The sequence below is a fragment of the Dermacentor albipictus genome, chromosome 6 (assembly GCF_038994185.2).
Source record: "Dermacentor albipictus isolate Rhodes 1998 colony chromosome 6, USDA_Dalb.pri_finalv2, whole genome shotgun sequence".
NCBI lineage: Eukaryota > Metazoa > Arthropoda > Arachnida > Ixodida > Ixodidae > Dermacentor > Dermacentor albipictus.
Window position 1 is genome coordinate 122,087,251 of NC_091826.1, and position 20,594 is coordinate 122,107,844.

At 48.5% G+C, this 20,594-nt stretch overlaps 2 protein-coding genes across 2 annotated transcripts in view; one reads left to right on the plus strand and one right to left on the minus strand.

The window, feature by feature from the left end:
* LOC135913802 (endothelin-converting enzyme 1-like) overlaps positions 1-11,895 on the plus strand; it is a 33,429-nt gene extending 21,534 nt beyond the window's left edge. The window contains exon 4 of the mRNA XM_065446493.1: positions 9,633-11,895. Coding sequence (XP_065302565.1) covers positions 9,633-11,567 — 1,935 coding nt within the window. The 3' untranslated portion in view covers positions 11,568-11,895. The remainder of the gene's footprint in view (positions 1-9,632) is intronic.
* A 1,151-nt stretch (positions 11,896-13,046) lies between these two features.
* Positions 13,047-20,594, minus strand: part of LOC135913804 (astacin-like metalloprotease toxin 5) — a 34,021-nt gene continuing 26,473 nt past the window's right edge. Inside the window, exon 6 of the mRNA XM_065446495.2 lies at positions 13,047-13,290. Coding sequence (XP_065302567.1) covers positions 13,055-13,290 — 236 coding nt within the window. The 3' untranslated portion in view covers positions 13,047-13,054. The remainder of the gene's footprint in view (positions 13,291-20,594) is intronic.

Here is a 20,594-nt window from a genome sequence, read left to right on the forward strand (position 1 = left end):
CAGAGCCGAACGCACGGTTTGCTCGATGCAGAGCTTTTAATGAACGGCCAATTTTTTCCGCGTGGTCCAGCGAATGGTTTTCACCATGAGCAAAAACCTCGCGAACCCTGGCGTTCGTTACTCCATGGATAATCCGATCTGCGATGCGCTCTTTATAAGACGGGTCGAAGTTACACTGGACTGCTTTTTCGACAAATTCGACTTTTCAACTATATCGAGAATTCAACAAATTATTCCCCCTGAAGTTGTCTTCTGCTCGTAAATGTGTGCCTTTCCGCCAATGCATTCGTTGACGTGGCGAGCAGTGTGTAGTGACTTTTGAAGGAGAGGAAGAGAGAAGTGCAGTGCCGTAACTGTCTCTCAGGGGAGGACACCTCAAGAGCACTGCACAGGGAAAGGGGAGTGGGGGGGAAAAGGTCAGGGACAGAAGGAAAAGGCGGGAAAAAATAACAAGAAGGGTGAAGAAGCATTGCGGGGTGTGGCCATATCACACTGTCATTCTGATAGCGCCCAGACTGTTAACTTGTGACGCCTACGTCACCCCTTTCCAAGTGTACTTATATCGCTCCCTCCCATGAATAAACGCCTTTCGTTACCGGATCACCGGCTTGCCTACATGGTGGCAGCGGAGCCCAGTTGAGATGACGACGACACCACCCCCGCCTACGACGCTGCCAGATCCATCGACTCTACTACCGGCGCCGAAACCCCTGGATACGTCAGACGACGCCTGGCTTGGTTGGAAAACATGGAAGAGTGAGTTCGAACTGTTTGCCACTGCTACTCAATTGACTAAGCAGCCAACCGATGTGCAGGCAGCAACATTTCTCGTGAGCATAGGCGAAGAAGGCAGGAAAGCATTCAGCACTTTCAAGTTCGACGCGGACGAGGACAGAAATGACGTCAAAGTTTTGATCAAGAAATTCGAGGACTACTACAAGCCAGCAAACAACTTAACCCTCCACGAATTCCGCTTTGGTTCAAGGGACCAGAAAGAAGGCGAACCATTTAATGACTGGTTGATCGAACTGAAAATTTTAGCCAAGAACTGTGAATTCAGACTTCTAGAAGACCGTATGCTACGCAGCCGTATCGTTCTAGGCGTCCGAGACAAGCGTTTGCAGCAGAAGCTATTAGCGGAAAACCCTTCTTACCAAAAAATGGTAGACATTTGCCGCATTGAAGAGCAAGGGAAGCAGCACTTCCAAGAGATAAGCGCAGCAACAGGCGGAGCGCAAACTACGATAGTGAACTCGGTTGCGACGGAAAAGAAGTTGTGCAGTAGGTGTGGCTACCAGATGCATCTTGGTGGAAATTGTCCAGCGAGAGGAAAGAATTGCAGGAAGTGCGGTGCACAGAACCATTTTGCCCATGTTTGCAAATCAGTCGGCGCCACGCATAACGCCAGCCGTCCAGGAAAAGAGCTACGGCAGGTACGGGCCGAGACAGACGATTTTTTTCTTGCGGGGCTAGCGATAAACTCGCTTGACGTTGATAAATGGACAGCAACAGTTTACATCGAAGGCCAACCTGTCACGTGCAAACTGGACACAAGAGCGAACTGTTGCGTTATCTCCAAAAACGAGCTGGAAAGGTTACCTGCTAAGCCAAAGGAAGCCTGCAAGGTGACTCTAACAGCGTTCTTTAGTCACAGGACTACGGCACAAGCAAAAATCAAGCTTCTGCTTTACGCTAACAACAAAAAATGTGAAGAACAATTTTTTGTCGTCGAGCACGATGTTCCAGTCACGCTCAGCGGGGCAGTCGCAGAACGCCTGGGGTTCATATACCGCATACAGAAAGTCTACAGTGAAGAACTATATCGCCCAGCCCAACCTTTCGCAGATGTTTTCAGCGGGCTAGGACAACTGAACGGCGTGGAGTACTCGATGAAGCTGAAACCCGGCAGCGCAGGAATCGTCGTGCCTGCTAGGAGGGTCCCCATCGCCCTGCAAGACAAAGTTCTGGCAGAACTGCAGCGCATGGAGCAGCAGGGCGTCATTACAAAGGTAAATGAACCAACCGAATGGTCTAGCCACATGGTGACCGTGGTGAAAAAAGAAAAATTGCGTATCTGCCTCGATCCAACCGCCCTGAACAAACAGTTGCTTCGAGAAAATTACCCCATGCCCACATTAGAAGACATAGTTCCGCGGCTGTCTGGGGCAAGATTTTTTTCTACGCTTGATGCAGCATCGGGATTTTGGCAGATGAAGCTAACGGAAGAAAGTTAAAAAATCTGCACTATGAGTACGCCATACGGGCGCTATCGCTTCCTGCGAATGCCCTTTGGAATATCGTCAGCCCCAGAAATTTTTCAAGCTGCAATGCATCGCTTGTTAGACGGTCTACCCGGTGTCGCAGTTGTAATGGATGATATACTAGTCTGGGGCAAGACAAAGGATGAGCATGACTGCAACCTGACACTCGTACTGACACGCTGCCGTGAGCACAATCTGCGACTCAACCTCAAAAAATGCACCTTCCTGCAGGCAGAGGTTCGCTACTTGGGACACATCCTCACTACGCAAGGCCTGCGCATCGACCCGGAGCGTGTTCAGGACATTCTGGAAATACCCGAGCCTAAGACCAGTAAACAACTGCAAATTTTTCTCGGCACAATGAACTATGTACAGCGTTTCATTCCCAACATGTCTGTCTTGACGGAACCGCTAAGAGAACTACTGAGAAAAGATAACGCATGGGTCTGGACAGAAAAACAACAGGCCAGTTTTGAAGCACTGCGCCAGGCACTGATAACAGCGCCGATTCTTTCCTACTTCGACCCAAAGAAGGCAGTCACGCTTTCTGTCGATGCTAGCCAGTCGGGCGTAGGGGCTGTTTTGATGCAAGAAGGCCATCCTGTAGCCTTCTCGTCCAGATCTCTAACAGAGGCACAACAGCGTTATGCTATGTTCAGACTACGTTCGTAAGGCGCCGATTTTTCGTAACATACGTAAGCGGAAGCGCAACAAGCGTATGCGTCTAGTTCAGACTGCGAACGTAAAGGTACCAACGTGCGCAATTCTCGCAAAAATCGTGGGTGAGAGTGTTGAAGGGTCGGCAACATTTACGACTGTTACGTTACGACCGTTGCGACACAGCCAATGACCGATAAGCTTTCGGCTTTCAACAACCGGTGACGACACTTCCGTCCTCCCGTCTGCAGACAGCTCCGGGCGCGGGAAGTGCCATTCCGCCATTCCGTGCGCACGATTGGCTGTGTTCGTGAAAATTTTTGCAGTGCGCCTTGCGAGACTGTTTTCAGTTCATCTGGTTTATCCGCTGAGGAAATCGATGGCCGCAGATGCGTGCTCCGAACTTCGATGAGTGGTCTCATTAGGTTTTCAAGGAAGCGGAACTGCTGGGGCGACATGCGCATGATGTTATGAAACATCGCAGCGTCACCAACTCGGAGCTTGGCGAAAAGGTTGTGAAAATCGCCGTCCGTGGCCCTGTCGAGAAATACTTGCCGCACCCAAACCCTTCTGCATCGCCTTCGTCGTCTTTGGGCGATTGAATACATGACTATAAGTTTGTTTTGAGCGTGAATTTCTTCGATCTCGGCCAGCGCTCGCATGTTGGCAGGAGCCATATTGGACCGCTGATGACGTCCATTCTGCAGCTCCAAATTTGATTGGCCTGTTGTAAAAGCCGTAATTTAAGCAGCAGTAAATGTGAACAAAGGTGCCGGCTTAACTGCCGTAACGTTTTTTACAGCCGTTACGTTCGATACGCCAAAAGAGCTGTTACGCGCGTTACGACCGTAGTGTGAACATAGCATTATGCGCAAATTGAAAAAGAAACGCTTGCGATAGTACATGGGTGCACGAAGTTCCATGATTATATTTTCGGCCAAGTAGACGTGATCGTCGAAACGGATCACCGGCCTTTGATACCGATCTTCTCCAAGCCCCTGCATCAGTGCCCGCTTCGTTTGCAGCGAATGCGCCTCAGCTTGCAGCGTTACGCAATAACTTTGCAATACAAACCGGGTAAAGAGCTATTCCTAGCGGACGCGTTATCGCGGTTTCCTAATAAGATGGCACTGCAAGAAGAAACCGAGCAGTTTCAAGTGAATGTGCTTGACTATGTTTCAGCGTCGGAACACCGCTTGAAAACCTTGCGGGATGCGACAAACGAGGATCCGGCACTGATCATCATCCGTGAATACGCAGAGACGGCGTGGCCGGAGCACAAGCATGGTGTCCCAGAGCCGGGAAGGCCATACTGGACCTACAGGGAAGAAGTTCACGCACAGGATGGGCTAGTCTTCCGAAGCAACAAGGTCATTATACCGAAATCGAAACGGGCAGAGATCATGCAGCTCCTCCACGCAGCGCATGCTGGAGCAGATAAGATGAAAGCGAGGGCCAGCAGTGTAATGTTTTGACCAAATATGTCCGCAGATATTAAACAGTTTTGCAAGACCTGCAAGGTATGCCAAATACACCAGCTACGAAACCAGAAAATGCCCCTTTTGAGCCATGATGTTCCGACCCTGCCATGGGAGTCCGTAGGCGTGGATCTGTTTCACTATGGCGGTCGGGAGTTCGCCGTCATGGTTGACTTCTATTCCTTTTTCTTCGAAGTCCGAGAACTTCGCCACACCACGTCTAATGCGCTCAAGACTTGGTGTGCACAAGTTTTTTCGGTGCATGGGCTGCCACAGAAGCTGTATAGTGACAATGGGCCCCCCTTCAGTAGCTCAGATTTCAAAGATTTTTTGAGTAAACTAGACGTTGTGCATGTCACGTCAAGTCCATATCACCCGCGTTCTAATGGCATGGCGGAAAGAGCTGTTCAGGAGGCAAAAAAGCTGCTCAAAAAGTGCTCTTTTCGCACACCAGATTTTGAAATTGCTCTGCTTGAGTGGCGTAATACCCCCAGGGACCCAGTTCTGAAGTCTCCTGTGCAGAGGCTCATGGGGCGGCAGACCCGGACCCTCCTGCCAGTACCAACAATTCACCTGGAGTCAGAGGCCATACCCAGCAAGGAGGTCCACGACCGTCTCCAGACGATCCGGCGCCGGCAAAAGATCCACTACGACCGCAGCGCCAGGAACCTCTCCCCGCTGACGCCGGGACAACGCGTAACGACGTACGACACTCTCCAGAGAACCTGGGCTCCAGCTATTGTTCTAAGGCCAGCCGCAACGCCAAGATCTACGATTGTGAAGACCGAAGACGGCCATGAAATCCGTCGCACAAGAGAATACCTGCGGGAGGCAGCACCTCAACCGGAGCCAGAATCAACCTCGCAGGAGCCTTTAGAAGACGACCTCCAGCCTGGACAACAGCAGTTACGCAGGAGCACAAGATTGCGTCGGGAACCCTGTCGATACCCGTTGCCAGATGAAACTTCTAGACCTTATCATCATTAAAGGGGAGATGTGGCCATATCACACTGTCATTCTGATAGCGCCCAGACTGTTAACATGTGACGCCTACGTCACCCCTTTCCAAGTGTACTTATATCGCTCCCTCCCATGAATAAACGCCTTTCGTTACCGGATCACCGGCTTGCCTACACGGGGCTTACAGCCGCGCTCTCAGCTGCGTGTCAAAGCAAAAGTCAAGTAGGGCAGGAAGTACTTTCTTGACAATGGAAGGGTGGGCTGCCGGAAAGAGAAGTGCTCCCTCCGAGTCGCAGGGCAGTCCCACATGACGGCATGATGCAAATAGCGCAGTGCGCTCAACATCGAAGGCCGGGCAGCGGAGCAGAAGGTGTTCAAGCGTCTCCTCCTCGCTGCAATCCAAGCACGCGAGGCTGCCTCTTCCGTTCAGTCTGTGCATTCTGGCGGCCGTGTTGTAGCAGCCGATGCGCAGCCGAAGGAGAAACGAGTGGTCCCAGTGGGAGAGACCCGCGCGGGGGAGGAGGCGAGGGGGCGTACCTGCAGCAACGCGCGGATCCGGTTGCTGCGCGCGGAGGATGCGCAGTATCGCCGTCTTGGCCAACGTTACTAGACTAGCTTCAGTTGTAAAACTCTCCGCCCGCGCGCTTACAGCCGGTGTCGCCACTTCTGTGACAGCCGCCAGATGGCAGCGCCGTTCCATCGGGCTCCACTGCAGACGCCTCGCCGCAGCCTTCAGCCCGTGCGGACGGGCAGTTTGCGCGTGTTTCACGCTCGCTGGCGTTCTCCCTTGTACGAATTAGTGACACCATAAGAAAGCGGTATCCACCTACAGCAATAAGATTTATCGGGCCAGTTGGTTCATACTGTAATAAGGGTAAACTGCACGAAAGAAAGAAACGCATAGAGCGAAGCGCGGAAGCTGTGTTTTTTCCTGCCGTCTTAACGTTTCGCGCAGTTTAGGCTCAGAAGCCTGAACATTTGGCCAAAGTGTGTGATTAGGATGATCTTCATCCCCACCGAGGCTTCTCGCCACGCCAAAGAAGTGCAACAAAAAGAAAGATGAGGTCAGTCTTTGAACACACAAGCCACACACACACACACACACACACACACAAATATCATCTGCTCTTCCACTCCGTGAAGATGGTTAACCAGCGAAGCTGAAACGTGCGGCCCGTGTTTATCACTGGGTTAATCTAGAGGATTCATTAAAGTATTTCTGAATTATGCGGTAACACACACAATCGGCTGCGACCGAGAGAACGACGTCACTGACGGTATGCACGTAGTCCGCCGTTGTCGCTTGCGTTCGATGTCTCGAGTTTGCTCGGAGGCGTGATTAGCTGCTTTCGCCCGATTTGCGATTATTCAAAATTAAGTTTCTCCAGAAATTAAATCTATCCGTTACGTAAGACAATGAGTGGCTCATACTGCCTTAAGCAATGGCCCCTCCCACTGTAAACGCGGCCTCCCCATTACGATGACAGAAGTGAAATTCTGCGCTGGAATGATGAACGGCAACGCAGCCAGCTGTGGAAGACGACGATGAACGTAGGAGCAGTGGCACGAGCGCGTGTGCCGGTCGGCACAAGGAATAGCCGAATTCATGGCCGTGGTGCTAGCATTACGCAAATTAGGACCATCAGTTACGTCAGCCGTGATAGTTACTGATTCTTTATCATTGTGCTCATCCCTTACTGCTTCTAGTGATTCTCGCGTGATGAGGACATTTCAATCATTGGTACCTGGTTACTTGAGAAGCGTGCGTTTGATTTGGGTGCCCGGCCATAAAGGACTAATCATTAATGAAATTGCAGACTCTCTAGCCAAGGCATCGATAGTGGCCCGATTCTTCCTTGCTGCCCTTTGACTGCTTATGTAACTGCAGCTAGATTTCGCAGGAGTATCATTATACAGTCAGTATCAGGCTCCGAAATTACTAACTCTGTGGAGTACGGACATCTCCTGCACCCTTGGAACAGAGATTTTTGCCGAACACGGAAAATTGAAGTGTCCATCACGAAGCTGCGCTGCCGTATACCTGCATTGAACTTCTACCTCCACAGGTCTGGTCTGGTCCCCTCACCACTATGCTCATTCTGTGGCGAAGCGGAGACAATCGACCATTTCTTGTTGTCTTGCAGACGTTTTTCTATTATAAGAAAACGACTACTCGAAATCCCGCTTCGCTCTATTGGTCTGACTTTATCAGTGCCTGTGATCCTATCTTTTGGAGCCTCCATTGTTGGGTTCAGCAACAGAAATGTTTGCTTGGCGATCCAAAATTACCTCATTGAAACTAATCGATTTCCATGTTAGATTGATCGTTCTCCCTCCCAACCATAGCTTTCTTTTATTTCTTATCTTTTATTAATTATTATTATTATTATTATTGTTATCTTATACCCGGTTTTCATCTGATTATTTCTTTTTTTCTCCAAACACAAAACGTTTACTTTTAAACTCACACGCCCAAATTGTTAACTCCCTTGTTATCATTATTATTTTAGGCACCTAATTAAACCGCCCGATTCTTGGCCAATCCCCCACTGTGGGTATGTGCCACGGCCACTCAGGACAACAACAACAACAGAATTGCTCTGTTCCACGCCGAGCGAAGCGTCGCATTGCTGGCGGCACAGAAAAAGCAGCGCGCCGAACTGTCGACATCGTTCCGATAGCCGCCTATGCAGCCAGGTGCGCAGCACGTCGGCTTCGTCTGCTTATATTCTCAACAAACTCGGCGAAAGCTACAGTTTCGCGGATTACATGCTTGCTGAAATTCGCCTTCAACAACGAACCACACAATACGCTGCACCGGGCCCGCCCGCGTAGCCGGCTAGTGAGGAAGTGAAGCCGGGCGCGACTGCAGCGCCACGAAGGCGCGGGCGGGTGGCGGTTCTGCGCAACGGCGCCGAGTTTTAAAACTGAAGCTAGTCTAGTAACGTTGGTCTTGGCCACGTCGAAACGGGTGACGGAGCTGGTGAGGGGGAAGCGAGTCGAGAGAGCTTGCTTCGCGAGGGCGTCGGCCGCTTCGTTCCCCGGTCAAAGCGTTGCACGAGTTTCTGGAATCCCGACGCGGCCGAAACCGTATGGGGTGACAATGAAGCTACTTGAGTCGATTGTCTTGCTGCTTCCTACGAAGTTCGTTGATCACCCGGAGCTTCAGTCGGAACTGGAGCGGTGATCCCATCCTCGTCGCCAAAAGTTTCGGCACCGGCAGGCGGCGGGGGTCCGGCGTCCGGAGAGCGCGCGGCGAGCGCCGGCAACGCTGACACGAGAGAGGGAGGCGGAGAGACGACCGCTTTTCTGCAAACCACACAAAGGACTGGAACGGCAAGCGGCCCTCTAATGCCCGAAGACTTCCCGACCAGATGTCACCACCTCATTGGCCGAAGCCAAACATGGGACTGAAAGGGGTGCATCATCTAGCCAAACTAGACCAGAACATGATTAAGCAGTGAACATGAGGTCCCTCAGAGGGAAACACTATACCACTATGGTCACGTGATCCAGCTGGCGGAGATGGTCCGAGGTTTCCTTCGAAAGCACCGTGACTTGAAGTCCCACTTCTGGCTGCCATCGTCTGCTCTTAGCTAGAGATAGCCCCTAGACAGCGCATTCGGTACCACAGCCTCCGAAATGGTGCAGTCTCAGAGACCACGTCGCTGACACAATCATAAAGCTTGCATAGTGAAATCGCAGTATGAGCGCATAGAACATGTTTGCAAAGCGCAGTTTACGTTACGCTCTCGCTCTTCGTGCCCTTCAACAGCCGTATTAAGGCTTGCTTATTGTCTACGATGTTGAAGCGGAATTCCCACACGGACATAAGCAATATCGCAGCCGTGCCACACCTACGTTCATGCAGAAGGAATCCGCCGATATTCTCAAAACTCGGGAGACGCCTACTAAAAGCACAACGCGTGTCTAGGAGAGAGCTCATGTACAGTGTGTGCAGTCAACCGATTCTTTAACAGCATCGCGCGAGCGTCGACTGGCCGGGTGGTCAGTGACTTCTAAGCGCGAAGCGACGCGATCAGCAAAAGTAGCGTATGCGCTTGGTGCGCATGCGCTATTTATTCCTAAATCCTGCAAATACGTTTTCTAGCAGATATTGAGGTTTCTGAACTCCGATTCCTATTCAGTTACGCTGCGCCTAGTGGACAACCACGGGCCTAGTGTAACGCTCCTAACTACCATGATTAGGCGCTTAGCTGTAATCCGTAAACAAGTGTGCACTAGATTATAGCGAAAACAATTCTTTCTTGCCCAGGTGGCCTCGGTGAAGAGAGTGCAGCCTTTCGGAATCATCGTCCTGCTCATGTACATCGCCATCGTCATCACCCTGGTCGTGCTGACCATCGCGCTGTTCACCCAGAAACCCGCAGCCTGCACCAGCACCGAGTGCCAACTGTTCGCCAAGCTGCTTGAGTCCTCCGCAGACGCCTCCGTCAGTCCTTGCGATAGCTTCGCGCGCTTCGTGTGCGCTGGCTGGGAGCGAAGCAATGCACTCAGCGTGCGCGAAGCGCTGTACCAGAAGGCGCTGGACCGAATGACGAAGCATATTCGCAACGTTCGCGTGCCAGATTCGGGCCAGAACGACGTACAGCGAGCAGCTGCCGCTTTCCGCAGCTGCGAAAACGTGCTGAGCGGTCGGTTAGACCACCTTGCGGCGGTCAAGGGCGCGCTGTTGGAGGCTGGCATCACGTGGCCCCGAATTCCCGATCGGGTGGACATCCTGCACACGCTGCTGTTCACCTCTCTGAAGCTCGCGTGGGACGTGATTGTGCGCGTTGTGCCCAGGCGCTCCGGCAACATAACTGTGCTGGCGGTGAACCCTGGCCGTCTCTTCCACCGCATCGTGGAAATGGCGACGAACTCGCTGTCGGAAACAGAATTCACGCTTTACTTCAACACCTTGCGGAGGGCCTTCGGCACCGAAGGCAGCGATGAGATAGAGGCTAGCTTAGTGGACACTGCCGCGCTCGAGAAAATCACAGCCCTCGCGCTCGTTCCCAAGTACAACCTCTACACGCAGTATCCGGTGCCCTTGACTGTGCCGCGTGATATTCCCATTTCCGATGTCGACTGGCTGGCTACTGTCGTTGACTTCGGCTACAACGGCACCACCGAAGTGGCACTGGTCACGACAGGTCCGAGCTTCGTCGGCGCCTTCCTCGACCTCTGGCGCAGAATCGGCAGCAACAACACCCACCTTTTGACGTCATGGAGCACAGTGCAGGTGGCTGCACTGTACGCGAACAAGGACCTGATCCTCAACTACTATGGTGGGAAGACTGAGGCGGCCTCCGTTCGCTACAGTGCCTTCTGCTTCACTACGGCTTACCTCCTCTCCCGTGGTGCTCTGCTTGAAAACCACATGAGCGAAGCGGCCCACAAGGATGCGCGAGCGAGCGCGGAGAGCATCATACGCTCGGTCGGCAACGCGCTCCGTCGCCGCCTCTCGAAATGGTCGCAATTTAAGGAAGACGTCACGGTCGTTGCCGACTGGTCGGCGATGCCATCCGAAGCCTTCTACGAAGCACAGGCCATCGCCGCCGACGACGGTTGCTACGGCAGTGGGGGCGGGGTGCCCGACCTCACCGACTCCCTGCTGCTCAATTGGCGTTCGTCGTCCAGGCTGATGATGAACGTGCCGGACCACGTCTACGAAGTGGTCGGTGCCATCAACTCCCTCGAGCTGTCAGTGCCATCTTCTAGGTCGAAGACATTACGGCTGCTCCCGCTGTCTCTGTCGTTTCCCGTATTCGACGAGCGGCTGCCACTTGCCGCCAACTACGCTGGTCTCGGAGGTCAGATGGGCTCCGCCCTTTCTTGGCTTCTCCTTACAACCTATGCAGGCGACGTGAGGACTGCCGACGTTGTTTGGAATCTAAGCGAATGCGTCAAAAAGGGCTCCTCTCGCGCCTTCAAGCTAGACAGTGCTCTCAGCCAAGCTTTCACTGCGGGCGCCCTCGTGGATGCCTACGAGTACAAAGCGGCGGCTCACGACACTCGTATTGGCGAGTACAGCGGAACTCGGCTCCTCTTAATGGTGCTGTGCTTCTTCACGTGCGCCGGTAGAGACACTGTGAACGAGGGTGCCATCTGCGATTCGGCGATGAGGCAATCGAGGCAGTTTGCTAGAGCCTTCAATTGCGAGTCAGGGACACCAATGAACCCGGACAAACGGTGCAACCTGCCTTGACCGCCTTCGTCTGCACCCTAATGCAGTCGTGTATATTTTACTTCTTGTATTGCGCGACCGACGAAGACATCATTTATTTGTGTTTTTGTGGCCGCTGTTAAAACATGAGCGCTTTTATATAAACAGCACCACTTGCTAATCTTTGCTGCGTATACGTGACTTCTAAAGGTGTATTGGGTACAAGTTGGACATGTGTATTTTGTTGCGTCCTTTTTGCTTGTCTAGGCGTATAGGTGCGTTTTCTACATGACGACAGTGCTACGGTTTGAGGCAGCTCTCATACGCTTTTACCCCATTAACTTTTCAATAAACTTCCTTCTTGTCAGTATTTTGAATAATGGCTTCAAAAAATATACAATAAATAAATTTAGCTGAATATAGCTGCTTTTCAGTTTTCTTTTTCATCAGCTAATATAGACGATGAATTGGAAGACCAACGAAAGAAATTCTCTAGAAGCAGGAATTCTTTGGCGCAGTCATAAAGCGCCAGTTTTGCTACATCACATATAGGAGCGTCCTTTTTGTTACATGTGTTACATTGATCACGTAGTTAAGTGATTGTAGGAGTCTTTTTTTTTCAATTTTCAGGAAGCGTCTTGTCAGTACCTGCGATATCACATTTCTCTATTTAAGGCAGGAAGTTCACGGCAGATTAACCGGCAATATCTTACTTCATTGCTTCAACTTATTTCAATTGATTGCTTAACATCGTAGTTAAAAGTTTCGACATATAAGAAATACAAAAGGTGGTCCCATCGTCTATGACTGCATTGGGGCCTCCGGTTCAGACTTATAGTTGAGAGGAGCAAATATGCGACACCAAAACAAAAAAAAATCAAACCAGAATTGTGAAATATGCCAGTATCAGCCCTACGCGAGTGACCTAATTCTCAACCGAACGTGCGAAGTATAGAGTCACCACGAAAGCGTTACTTCCTTGCCATCCTAGCGGCGCGATTTCAGCGTTCCCTGGTGGGAGCTGGGCCTCTAAGATGGCACGTACCCGCTACACTGCATCGGTGAAGAATCGAGATGTGGGAAAGAACGCAACAAAGTCTGCAGTAAATGTGAAAATTAATAGTTTAGAAAAAAATACTTTTAACGAAAGAATGATGCATAATCGAGTAACCAGGCCTGTAGTGACATTTATATCCATTTTTAAAACTTAGTTGAATGATTCACTCACTTCTTGAATAAGGTTAGGCTTTTTTTTTTATCCCCGCTAAAAGAAAGGAACACGAGAAGGCGTTTGCGTCTTGTGCATTTCTGCTTCTGCTGACATACATTCAAAAATTCAGTAGTAACTTGCTCACACTACCACCTTGATGAAGTGAGGCTTCTCAAGCCATGCCACAGCGTGTCCTTTCTTCTTTCCTTAGGTTAGTTCTGTTCCACTACAGTACACAACAAGGCTAAAGTAGAGAGACGGCCTCAATCGGCCGTGCCACCATGGCAGCAGGACTGCTATAGAGGGTACAGTGTAGGTGCTAAGTCTTTTTATTTTTGCAGCGGTACAGCATATTTATCCTTCGCGCATCGCTAGCGCTCAGACCTCGCTTGTCATAAACTTCTTTAAGCCTGCTGCCGTCCTTGGCCAGCATGGTTGCCAAGCCTGGTTCGCGGGCAAACGACTCCGAGCCGTACAGCATGACTGAGTCTCTGTCGAATGGTGTCAGCAGCCTGTTCTCCCAGGGCTCGAGCTTGTCAAACTGCTCCACATTTTCTGCAACAAAAGTTGTTGAACTTCATACCATGGGTTCTGCACAAAACACACGGTCGAGAAGGAGAGGGATGCACGACACAACTGCAAACTGTCAACTGCTTTATATTGACGGAACCTTAATTTTTGGTGATTTTTTTTCTTGTCAACTAGTCCGAAGCCAAGCGGCTACAAAAGTAACTATAGCCTGCTTCACCTAATCAGGTTTATTACATGTATCGCAGTCTAGCATTTCGTCCATCACGCCTTAGTCTTTTCTCTGTTCCTTAAAGCATCGATATCTACCTTGTACAGTTACCTATACCAGTAACGTGTCCAGCTCTATCAATGTATTTTCTCCTTTTCTTTCCACCAATACTCGTTATGTATCTTGCTTAGCTCCACTGCTGAGCAGTTAATTCTTCCATGCACATTGAATCCAAGCGCTTCCGGAAGGTGGGCGTTCCCTACAGGTCTTGCTGGATGAACATCTTGGCATTTCGTCATCATCATCGTCATCAGCCTGCCTACGCCCACTGCAGCGCAAAGGCCTCTCCCATACTTCTCCAACTACCCAGGTCACGTGCTAATTGTGGCCATGTTGTCCCTGCAAACTTCTTAATCTCATCCGCCCACCTAACTTTCTGCCGCCCCCTCCTACGCCTCCCTTCTCTTGGAATCCAGTCCGTAACCCTTAAATGACCATCGGTTATCTTCCCTCCTCATTACATGTCCTGCCCATGCCCATTTCTTTTTCTTGATTTCAACTAAGATGTCATTACCTCGCGTTTGTTCCCTCACCCATTCTGCTTGCTCTCTTCTTAACCTGACACTCATCATTCTTCTTTCCATTGCTCGCTGCGTCATCCTTAATTTAACCATTACCATTATGCACTTAGGCTATAAAACAAAGACAGAATGGGTCTCTACACTACGCGTACAAAAAGGAGGATTAAGCTGTATAGATCTAAATATTCAATCTGCGAATAATAAAACAACAGACTGGAAACCTTCTTTTCAGAGACAGAAAACTTGTGCGATGTAGTTATGCTTACTGAAACGTGGTACACTGACGCCAGCAATATTTTTCATTTACCTTACGAGAAAATTTTCTATTTAAACAGAGAATCACAGCGTGGAGGAGGTGTTTCCCGGTTTGCAAATGAGCCTACATCAAGTGATCTATCTGGCGACTTCTGTGTACAAATGAAAATATTGAGGTGCTATGTGTTCAAACCAATGATACGTTATTTGCTGTTTGTTACCGACCACCTGGTGGGAGTTTGAACGCTTTTTTCATGTTTATGGATAATCTGTTGTCAATTGCCAGTGAAAATCGAAAATGTGTAGTTATTGGTTGTGACATGAACATTGATACGGGTTCTGAAAACGCAACGACGCACGAGTTTGTAAACACATTTGTCCAGAACGGCTGCATTAATGCCATAGAATCAGCAACTAGGGTTACAGCTACAAGTGAAACTACGCTTGATCTCTTTTTGACAAGTTACCATCCTTCATGTATTAGCAGTTGTGTTTTGGCGCATTGCATAGGTGATCACATGCCATTTTGTATGTACGTTGAAAGCGCACATATTGCGATACGCAGCAACGCATCTGACATTTTATCAGGACATTACTGAACAAACGCTGCAGGCATTTCAGGCAGAATTAGGCGAGGTAAGCTGGGATAATATCCTTCAGGAAAATAATGCGGAAGTGGCTTACTCTAAGTTTATCACAATGTTTGTTGATGTGCATTCAAAACACTTCATCCGCAAAAAAAGTAAACATAAAAATTTCAGAAAGCCTTGGCTAACAAAACACCTGTTTAATAAAATAAACAAGCGTGACCAGCTTTATGGTAAATTTGTAAAATACCGTGACCCTGCTGACCTGAAGGCTTTTAAAGAGTATAGAAATAAACTAACCAAAGAGTTACGAAAAGCAAAAGATGCATATTATTTCTAGATGTTTTCTTCTTGCTCTCAGAGCCATAAACTTTGGAATAACCTGAATTTTGTATTAGGGCGAAAAAGAAGGAGTGAGTCTATAGAACAAATTGCTTACAAAGAACAGACGTTATCACGGCAGGAAATGGTCGAACAGTTTAATCAACATTTTGTGTATCGCGATACCTATGTTAATTCTGCAAAACTTCCTGACCTTACTTTCCCTCCAAATCAAAACACGCTCCTTTTCCAGCCTACAGATGTTCATGAAGTGCATACAGTATTTTCTAGTTTTAAAAACTCGTCATGCATTCATCCTGATGGGATACAAACACATATACAACTTATGCATTTCAACTGGTGTTTTTCCTGCAAAGATGAAGAGTGCGAGAGTAACAACACTCCATAAGAAAGGCAACAAGCTAGACGTAAATATTTGCCGGCCCATATCTTTCCTCCCTATCTTTTCCAAAGCTTTAGAGAAAAAAATATTTGTATGTTTAAACTCATTCTGTAATAAGGACAACTTAATTAGCGAATCCTAGTATGGGTTTCAAAAAGACAAGTCTAAAGAGTTAGCCCTACTGCATCATAAAGAATATATCCTTACCAATTTCGAACACAAGTTCATAACTCTCGGTTTATTTGTAGATTTCTGTAAAGCGTTTAGTTGTATTGGCCACAATATTCTTTTTCATAAGCTCAATCGTTAAGGAGTTAGAGGACTTCCTCTTTTTTTATTAAGTCGTATATTCAAAATAGACGCCAATATGCACAGATAAATAACTTCAGGTCCCAAGAGAGGTTTATACTTTCTGGAGTGCCTCAAGGCAGCATTCTGGGTCCTTTGCTTTTTAATCTGTATGTTAACGATATTGTAAATATTCATTTCAATGTAAAATTTTTAATTTACGCAGATGACACCAGTATATTTCTAACATCACGTTCTTATACCGAGCTTATCATAACATCAAATGAAGTGCCCCTGAAACTTAGTACATGGTCTAAGCAAAACTGTTTATTTGTCAACCCAACCAAAACTGAAGCTCTAATGTTTCGTCCAAAAGGAAACACCTCCCCTTTAATACATGGGACAGCCTATAATTATGCTCCGATTGAATTTGTAGAACGCATCAATATTCTAGGCGTGCATTTTTCTTCATCGCTGCTATGGAATGACCATGTAAACTTTGTAACGCAAAAACTGAGTCAGATAACAGGTATAATAAGCCATAACCGTGACCTTCTTCCTACATCAGTTAAAGTACTATTATACAACGCCTTATTCGCCTCTCATCTCAATTATTGTCACCTCGTATGGGGCACTACAACTGATACGAATTTAAACATATTATTTTTATTACAGAAAAGGATAGTACGCACCCTAGCAACTTTTCCGTACGATTCACACACCGAGCATTTATTCTACAAGTTTAAAATTATCGCAGCGCACGAAATCAATAGGCGTCGACTTTTGCAGAAGTTTTTTTTACATGAACAGGAAAAGCGATCTATCCCTTGTTAAATTGTCATGTTTAGAAAAACGTGTCCCCTCACGTTTCACAAGAAACACACAACCCTGAACTGTGCGCCATTTTAGAACTAATTACAACTCACAAATGCTAAAGAACAACTTACCAAGGCTTTTAAACGCTTAAAACAAATCTGGCATTGATATAAGTGCCCTTACCCCATCAGAATTTTCTCGACTAAATCAGCGGGACTAATATTCATGTTTATGTAGCCAGCCATTTCATAAGTGCAGATTAGATGAGTTTACACCTTTTTGTTCATATTTATAATTACATACATATGTGCATATGTTTTTTTTTTCATCTGTCATATGTGAAACATTTTGTAACGCGCAACTCCTCACTTTTAACTTAGCGCTTCTCATGCATTCTTGCAAAACTGTGTATTTTTGTATTGCTAAAAACACGCGGCAGCTCCGCGCCGCCTATGTCTTGTGGTCATAGGGGGCAGGGTGTTTTTTCAAGCTGCACTTGCAGCTTTTCTTCCCTGTCTCCCCCAATCTGTTGAAAATAGAGATATATTCAATGCAATTCAATTCAAGTAGAACACTCTTCATAAGCCTTCAGGCTTTTGCCCCGTAGGTGAGTACTGGTAAGACATAGCTGTTATACACTTTTCTTTTGAGGGATAATGGTAACCTCCTGTTAATGATGTGAGAATGCCTGCCAAACGCATGTTCATGTTCATGCTCATGTTCTGGATCCGCGGTTACTACCTGCCCAAAGTAGATGTATCCCCATACCACTTCCACTGCCTCGCTACCTATCGTAAACTGCTGTTCTCTTCCAAGACTGTTCAACATTAGTTTTCTGCATATTAATTTTTAGACCCACCCTTCTGCTTTGCCTCTCCAGGTCAGTGAGCATGCATTGAAATTGGTCCCCTTAGTTACTAAGCAAGGCAATATCATCAGCGAATCGCAAGTTACTAAGGTATTATCCATTAACTCTTATCCCTAATTCTTCCCACTCCAGCTCTCTTAATACCTACTGTAAACACGCTGTGAATAGCATTGGAGAGATTGTATCTTCCAGCCTTGGCATTTAAACAACCCCAAAACGCGATCTTTTAGTGAAAACAGCCCTATGACAAACAAAAGAATGTATAAATAATGCGAACATACACCGCAGCTGGCGTTTCAAGTCAATTGCGTGACGTGCTACACAGATACGCGAATTCTTTTTCCGTGAACAAAATATATGGCTGACGGACATATTGGTGGCACCCCTTTTTACTGTGGAACGCCGCTATGATTTGTCTGTTAATTTGGCACTTGTCTCTTTATAATATACCGGCGTCTACAGACGCCGATCTGCAGCTGTAACTATGGCAGTGGTACATGAAGTGGGAGAGTGCCTAGTTTAACTTGCATAGATAAACAGCATCATGATAACAGAAACCTAAAACATCCTACCAGCAATTGTATAGCCCCTTGTCCCACGACATTACATTTTGGTGAACATTTTCTCCTGCAGACCTCAAAATGTCTGAATATTTGGTAAAGAAAAACTGGTGTCTATACCGTACGTATGTAACGTGCATTTGAAGGTGCAGTGACATGAAGTTTGTATATTGTTGCGGCTTCGGTTGGCGTTAAGGCAAGGAATTCATCAAGCCCATGGACTGCTACGTCCGGTTGTAGAAAATGAATGTAAAGGGTTCATTGGCTTAGTTGTACGGTTCGAGTACGGAAGCCCACTCCATGTAGGAGAAAGTTAAACCTCTCAGTTGACATCAGTGCCATCTGTCCTCATTCTCGAAAAGTCTCCGCTATTGATCCCTTCGTCTTCCCTAGGTGATTTGACGAGGTAATCTGAATATTGTACAGCAGCAAATCACACTCCTCGACTTGCAGATGACATCACCCTGTGGGTCGACAAAGGCAGTGATGGTCAGATAGAATGCACTTTACAAGCGGCGGCCTCTGCACTCAATACCTACCTACAAGGCACAGGTGTCCGACTATCTCCACTCCAATAGGAGCTGCTCATCTACCGCCCGCGTCGCCGGCCCAAGCCTACATGCGAATCGCGCCAATGTGACGTAATAATCCTATATAGCTAGACGCCTCCTGTATTCCCCGAGTCCCGAAGATACGCATCCTGAGCATGCATATAACAGACAACGGGTCAAACATAGAAGCTATTCGCAAGATCGAAGGCAAGGTTACAGCGTCTACCTGCCTGATCAAACGCATTCCAAACAAGCACACGGGCATCAAGGAGAACAGCGTCGTGCGCCTCATACACTCTTTCGAAATCAGTCACATTATTTATGTGGCTGCCTTCCATAAGTGGAATGTCACCGAAAGTTAGAAAATGAGCACCCTTATACGCAATACTTACAAGATCGCCCTTGGCCTACCGGAGTCCACAAGCACTGCTCGTCTGCAATAGCTGAGGGTATACAACACGCTTGAGGAAATCGTGGATGCGCAAAGAGCCTCTCAACTCGAACGCATGTCTCTACCAGCCACGGGCCGATTCATCCTGCAGAAAATCGGCTTTAATTACCACGTCCAACACGGTCAGAAACAGGTCATTCCACCCGACCTCAGCGACACGCTGATTGTCGCCCCTATCGCTGGAAACATGCACCCCAAATGTAATAGGGGCCGACGCCAGGCCCGTGATAAGGCACTGCTGCGCTCCTTTGGTGGAAAGAGGACTGCACGCTTCGTAGATGCCGCAGAATACACATGAGAACACCGGTTCATGGCGGTAGTCGTAGACGTTAACTCCAGGCTTACGCACGCGTGTATTGTGGCAACGGGATATCCCGAAACAGCCGAAGAGGTAGCGATTGCGCTTGCGCTTAACGAGCCCCTCTGCGAGGTAGTTTTAGCGACTAACAATCCGCAGTACTCAACTACGCGCGGGGGTGCATTTCCCTCGAAGCTCTCCAGAGTCTAAGGAAAGCTGGTCAACAGAACTTCGATAGCACCGCGATAATGTGGTTTTCAGCGTACGTCGCCACCCCCACCGATCAGAGCCCCCATAACTTGAACGAGGTAGCATACCGCTCGGCGCGAGAACTTACCCACCACGCAGAATCGTACACCGCCTCTTCGAGTTCGGAACTCCTGGTTCAAAACACGCGAGAACGCTTGGTCAGGCACAATGGCATAACTAAGCACTACCAGCTAGGCAGGCGGTTACTGCCCCACCTCACCCCAAACTAATACGTCGCCAGGCATTCGTCTGGCGACCACTGTAGACACAAACCTTCCCCAGTCCGGTGCGATTGCGGCACATTTTCGCCGCCCAATACCCGAGTGCTCTTCGCAAATTATGTCAGGAAACTAGAGCAACGCTATCACACATGTTGTGGGAGTGTCGTGTTACATCAGCTACAATAGCAGTAGCTCCGAAAGCTCTTGCGTCTAAGTGGGCCGCCGCTCTGCGCGGTTCTAACCTCTAGATGCAAGAGTGGGCTGTCCAGCAGGCCCGAGGGGCGGTGACGAGGCAAGGCCTCGAAGTCCCCTCATGGGAGGCCTGAGCCCGGGTCGTCAAACTTTGCAGGATTTAAAATAAAGTTGTTTCCATTCATTCACGCCCCGACTTCGTGGCGATACCATGCTTGTGCTCGCAATAACCCGTAGTAACTCCGCCTCTGAAGAGACTGGTTCGGAATATGTGGCAAGAAAGGAATTTGCTACTTTCAGGTTGTCGACGTTGTTCCCTTCCTTTTCATCTATCGCTCAGGGTACCAGCTAGAGGGTGGGGTGAGGGCCATTGTGGGAACCGTCCAAAATCGGTGTCCACGCTGCGGTGGCGTGGATAGACGCTGATGGATTGGTGGTGGTGTTACTCATGTCAATAGTTTAATTAACGCCTTTGAGGT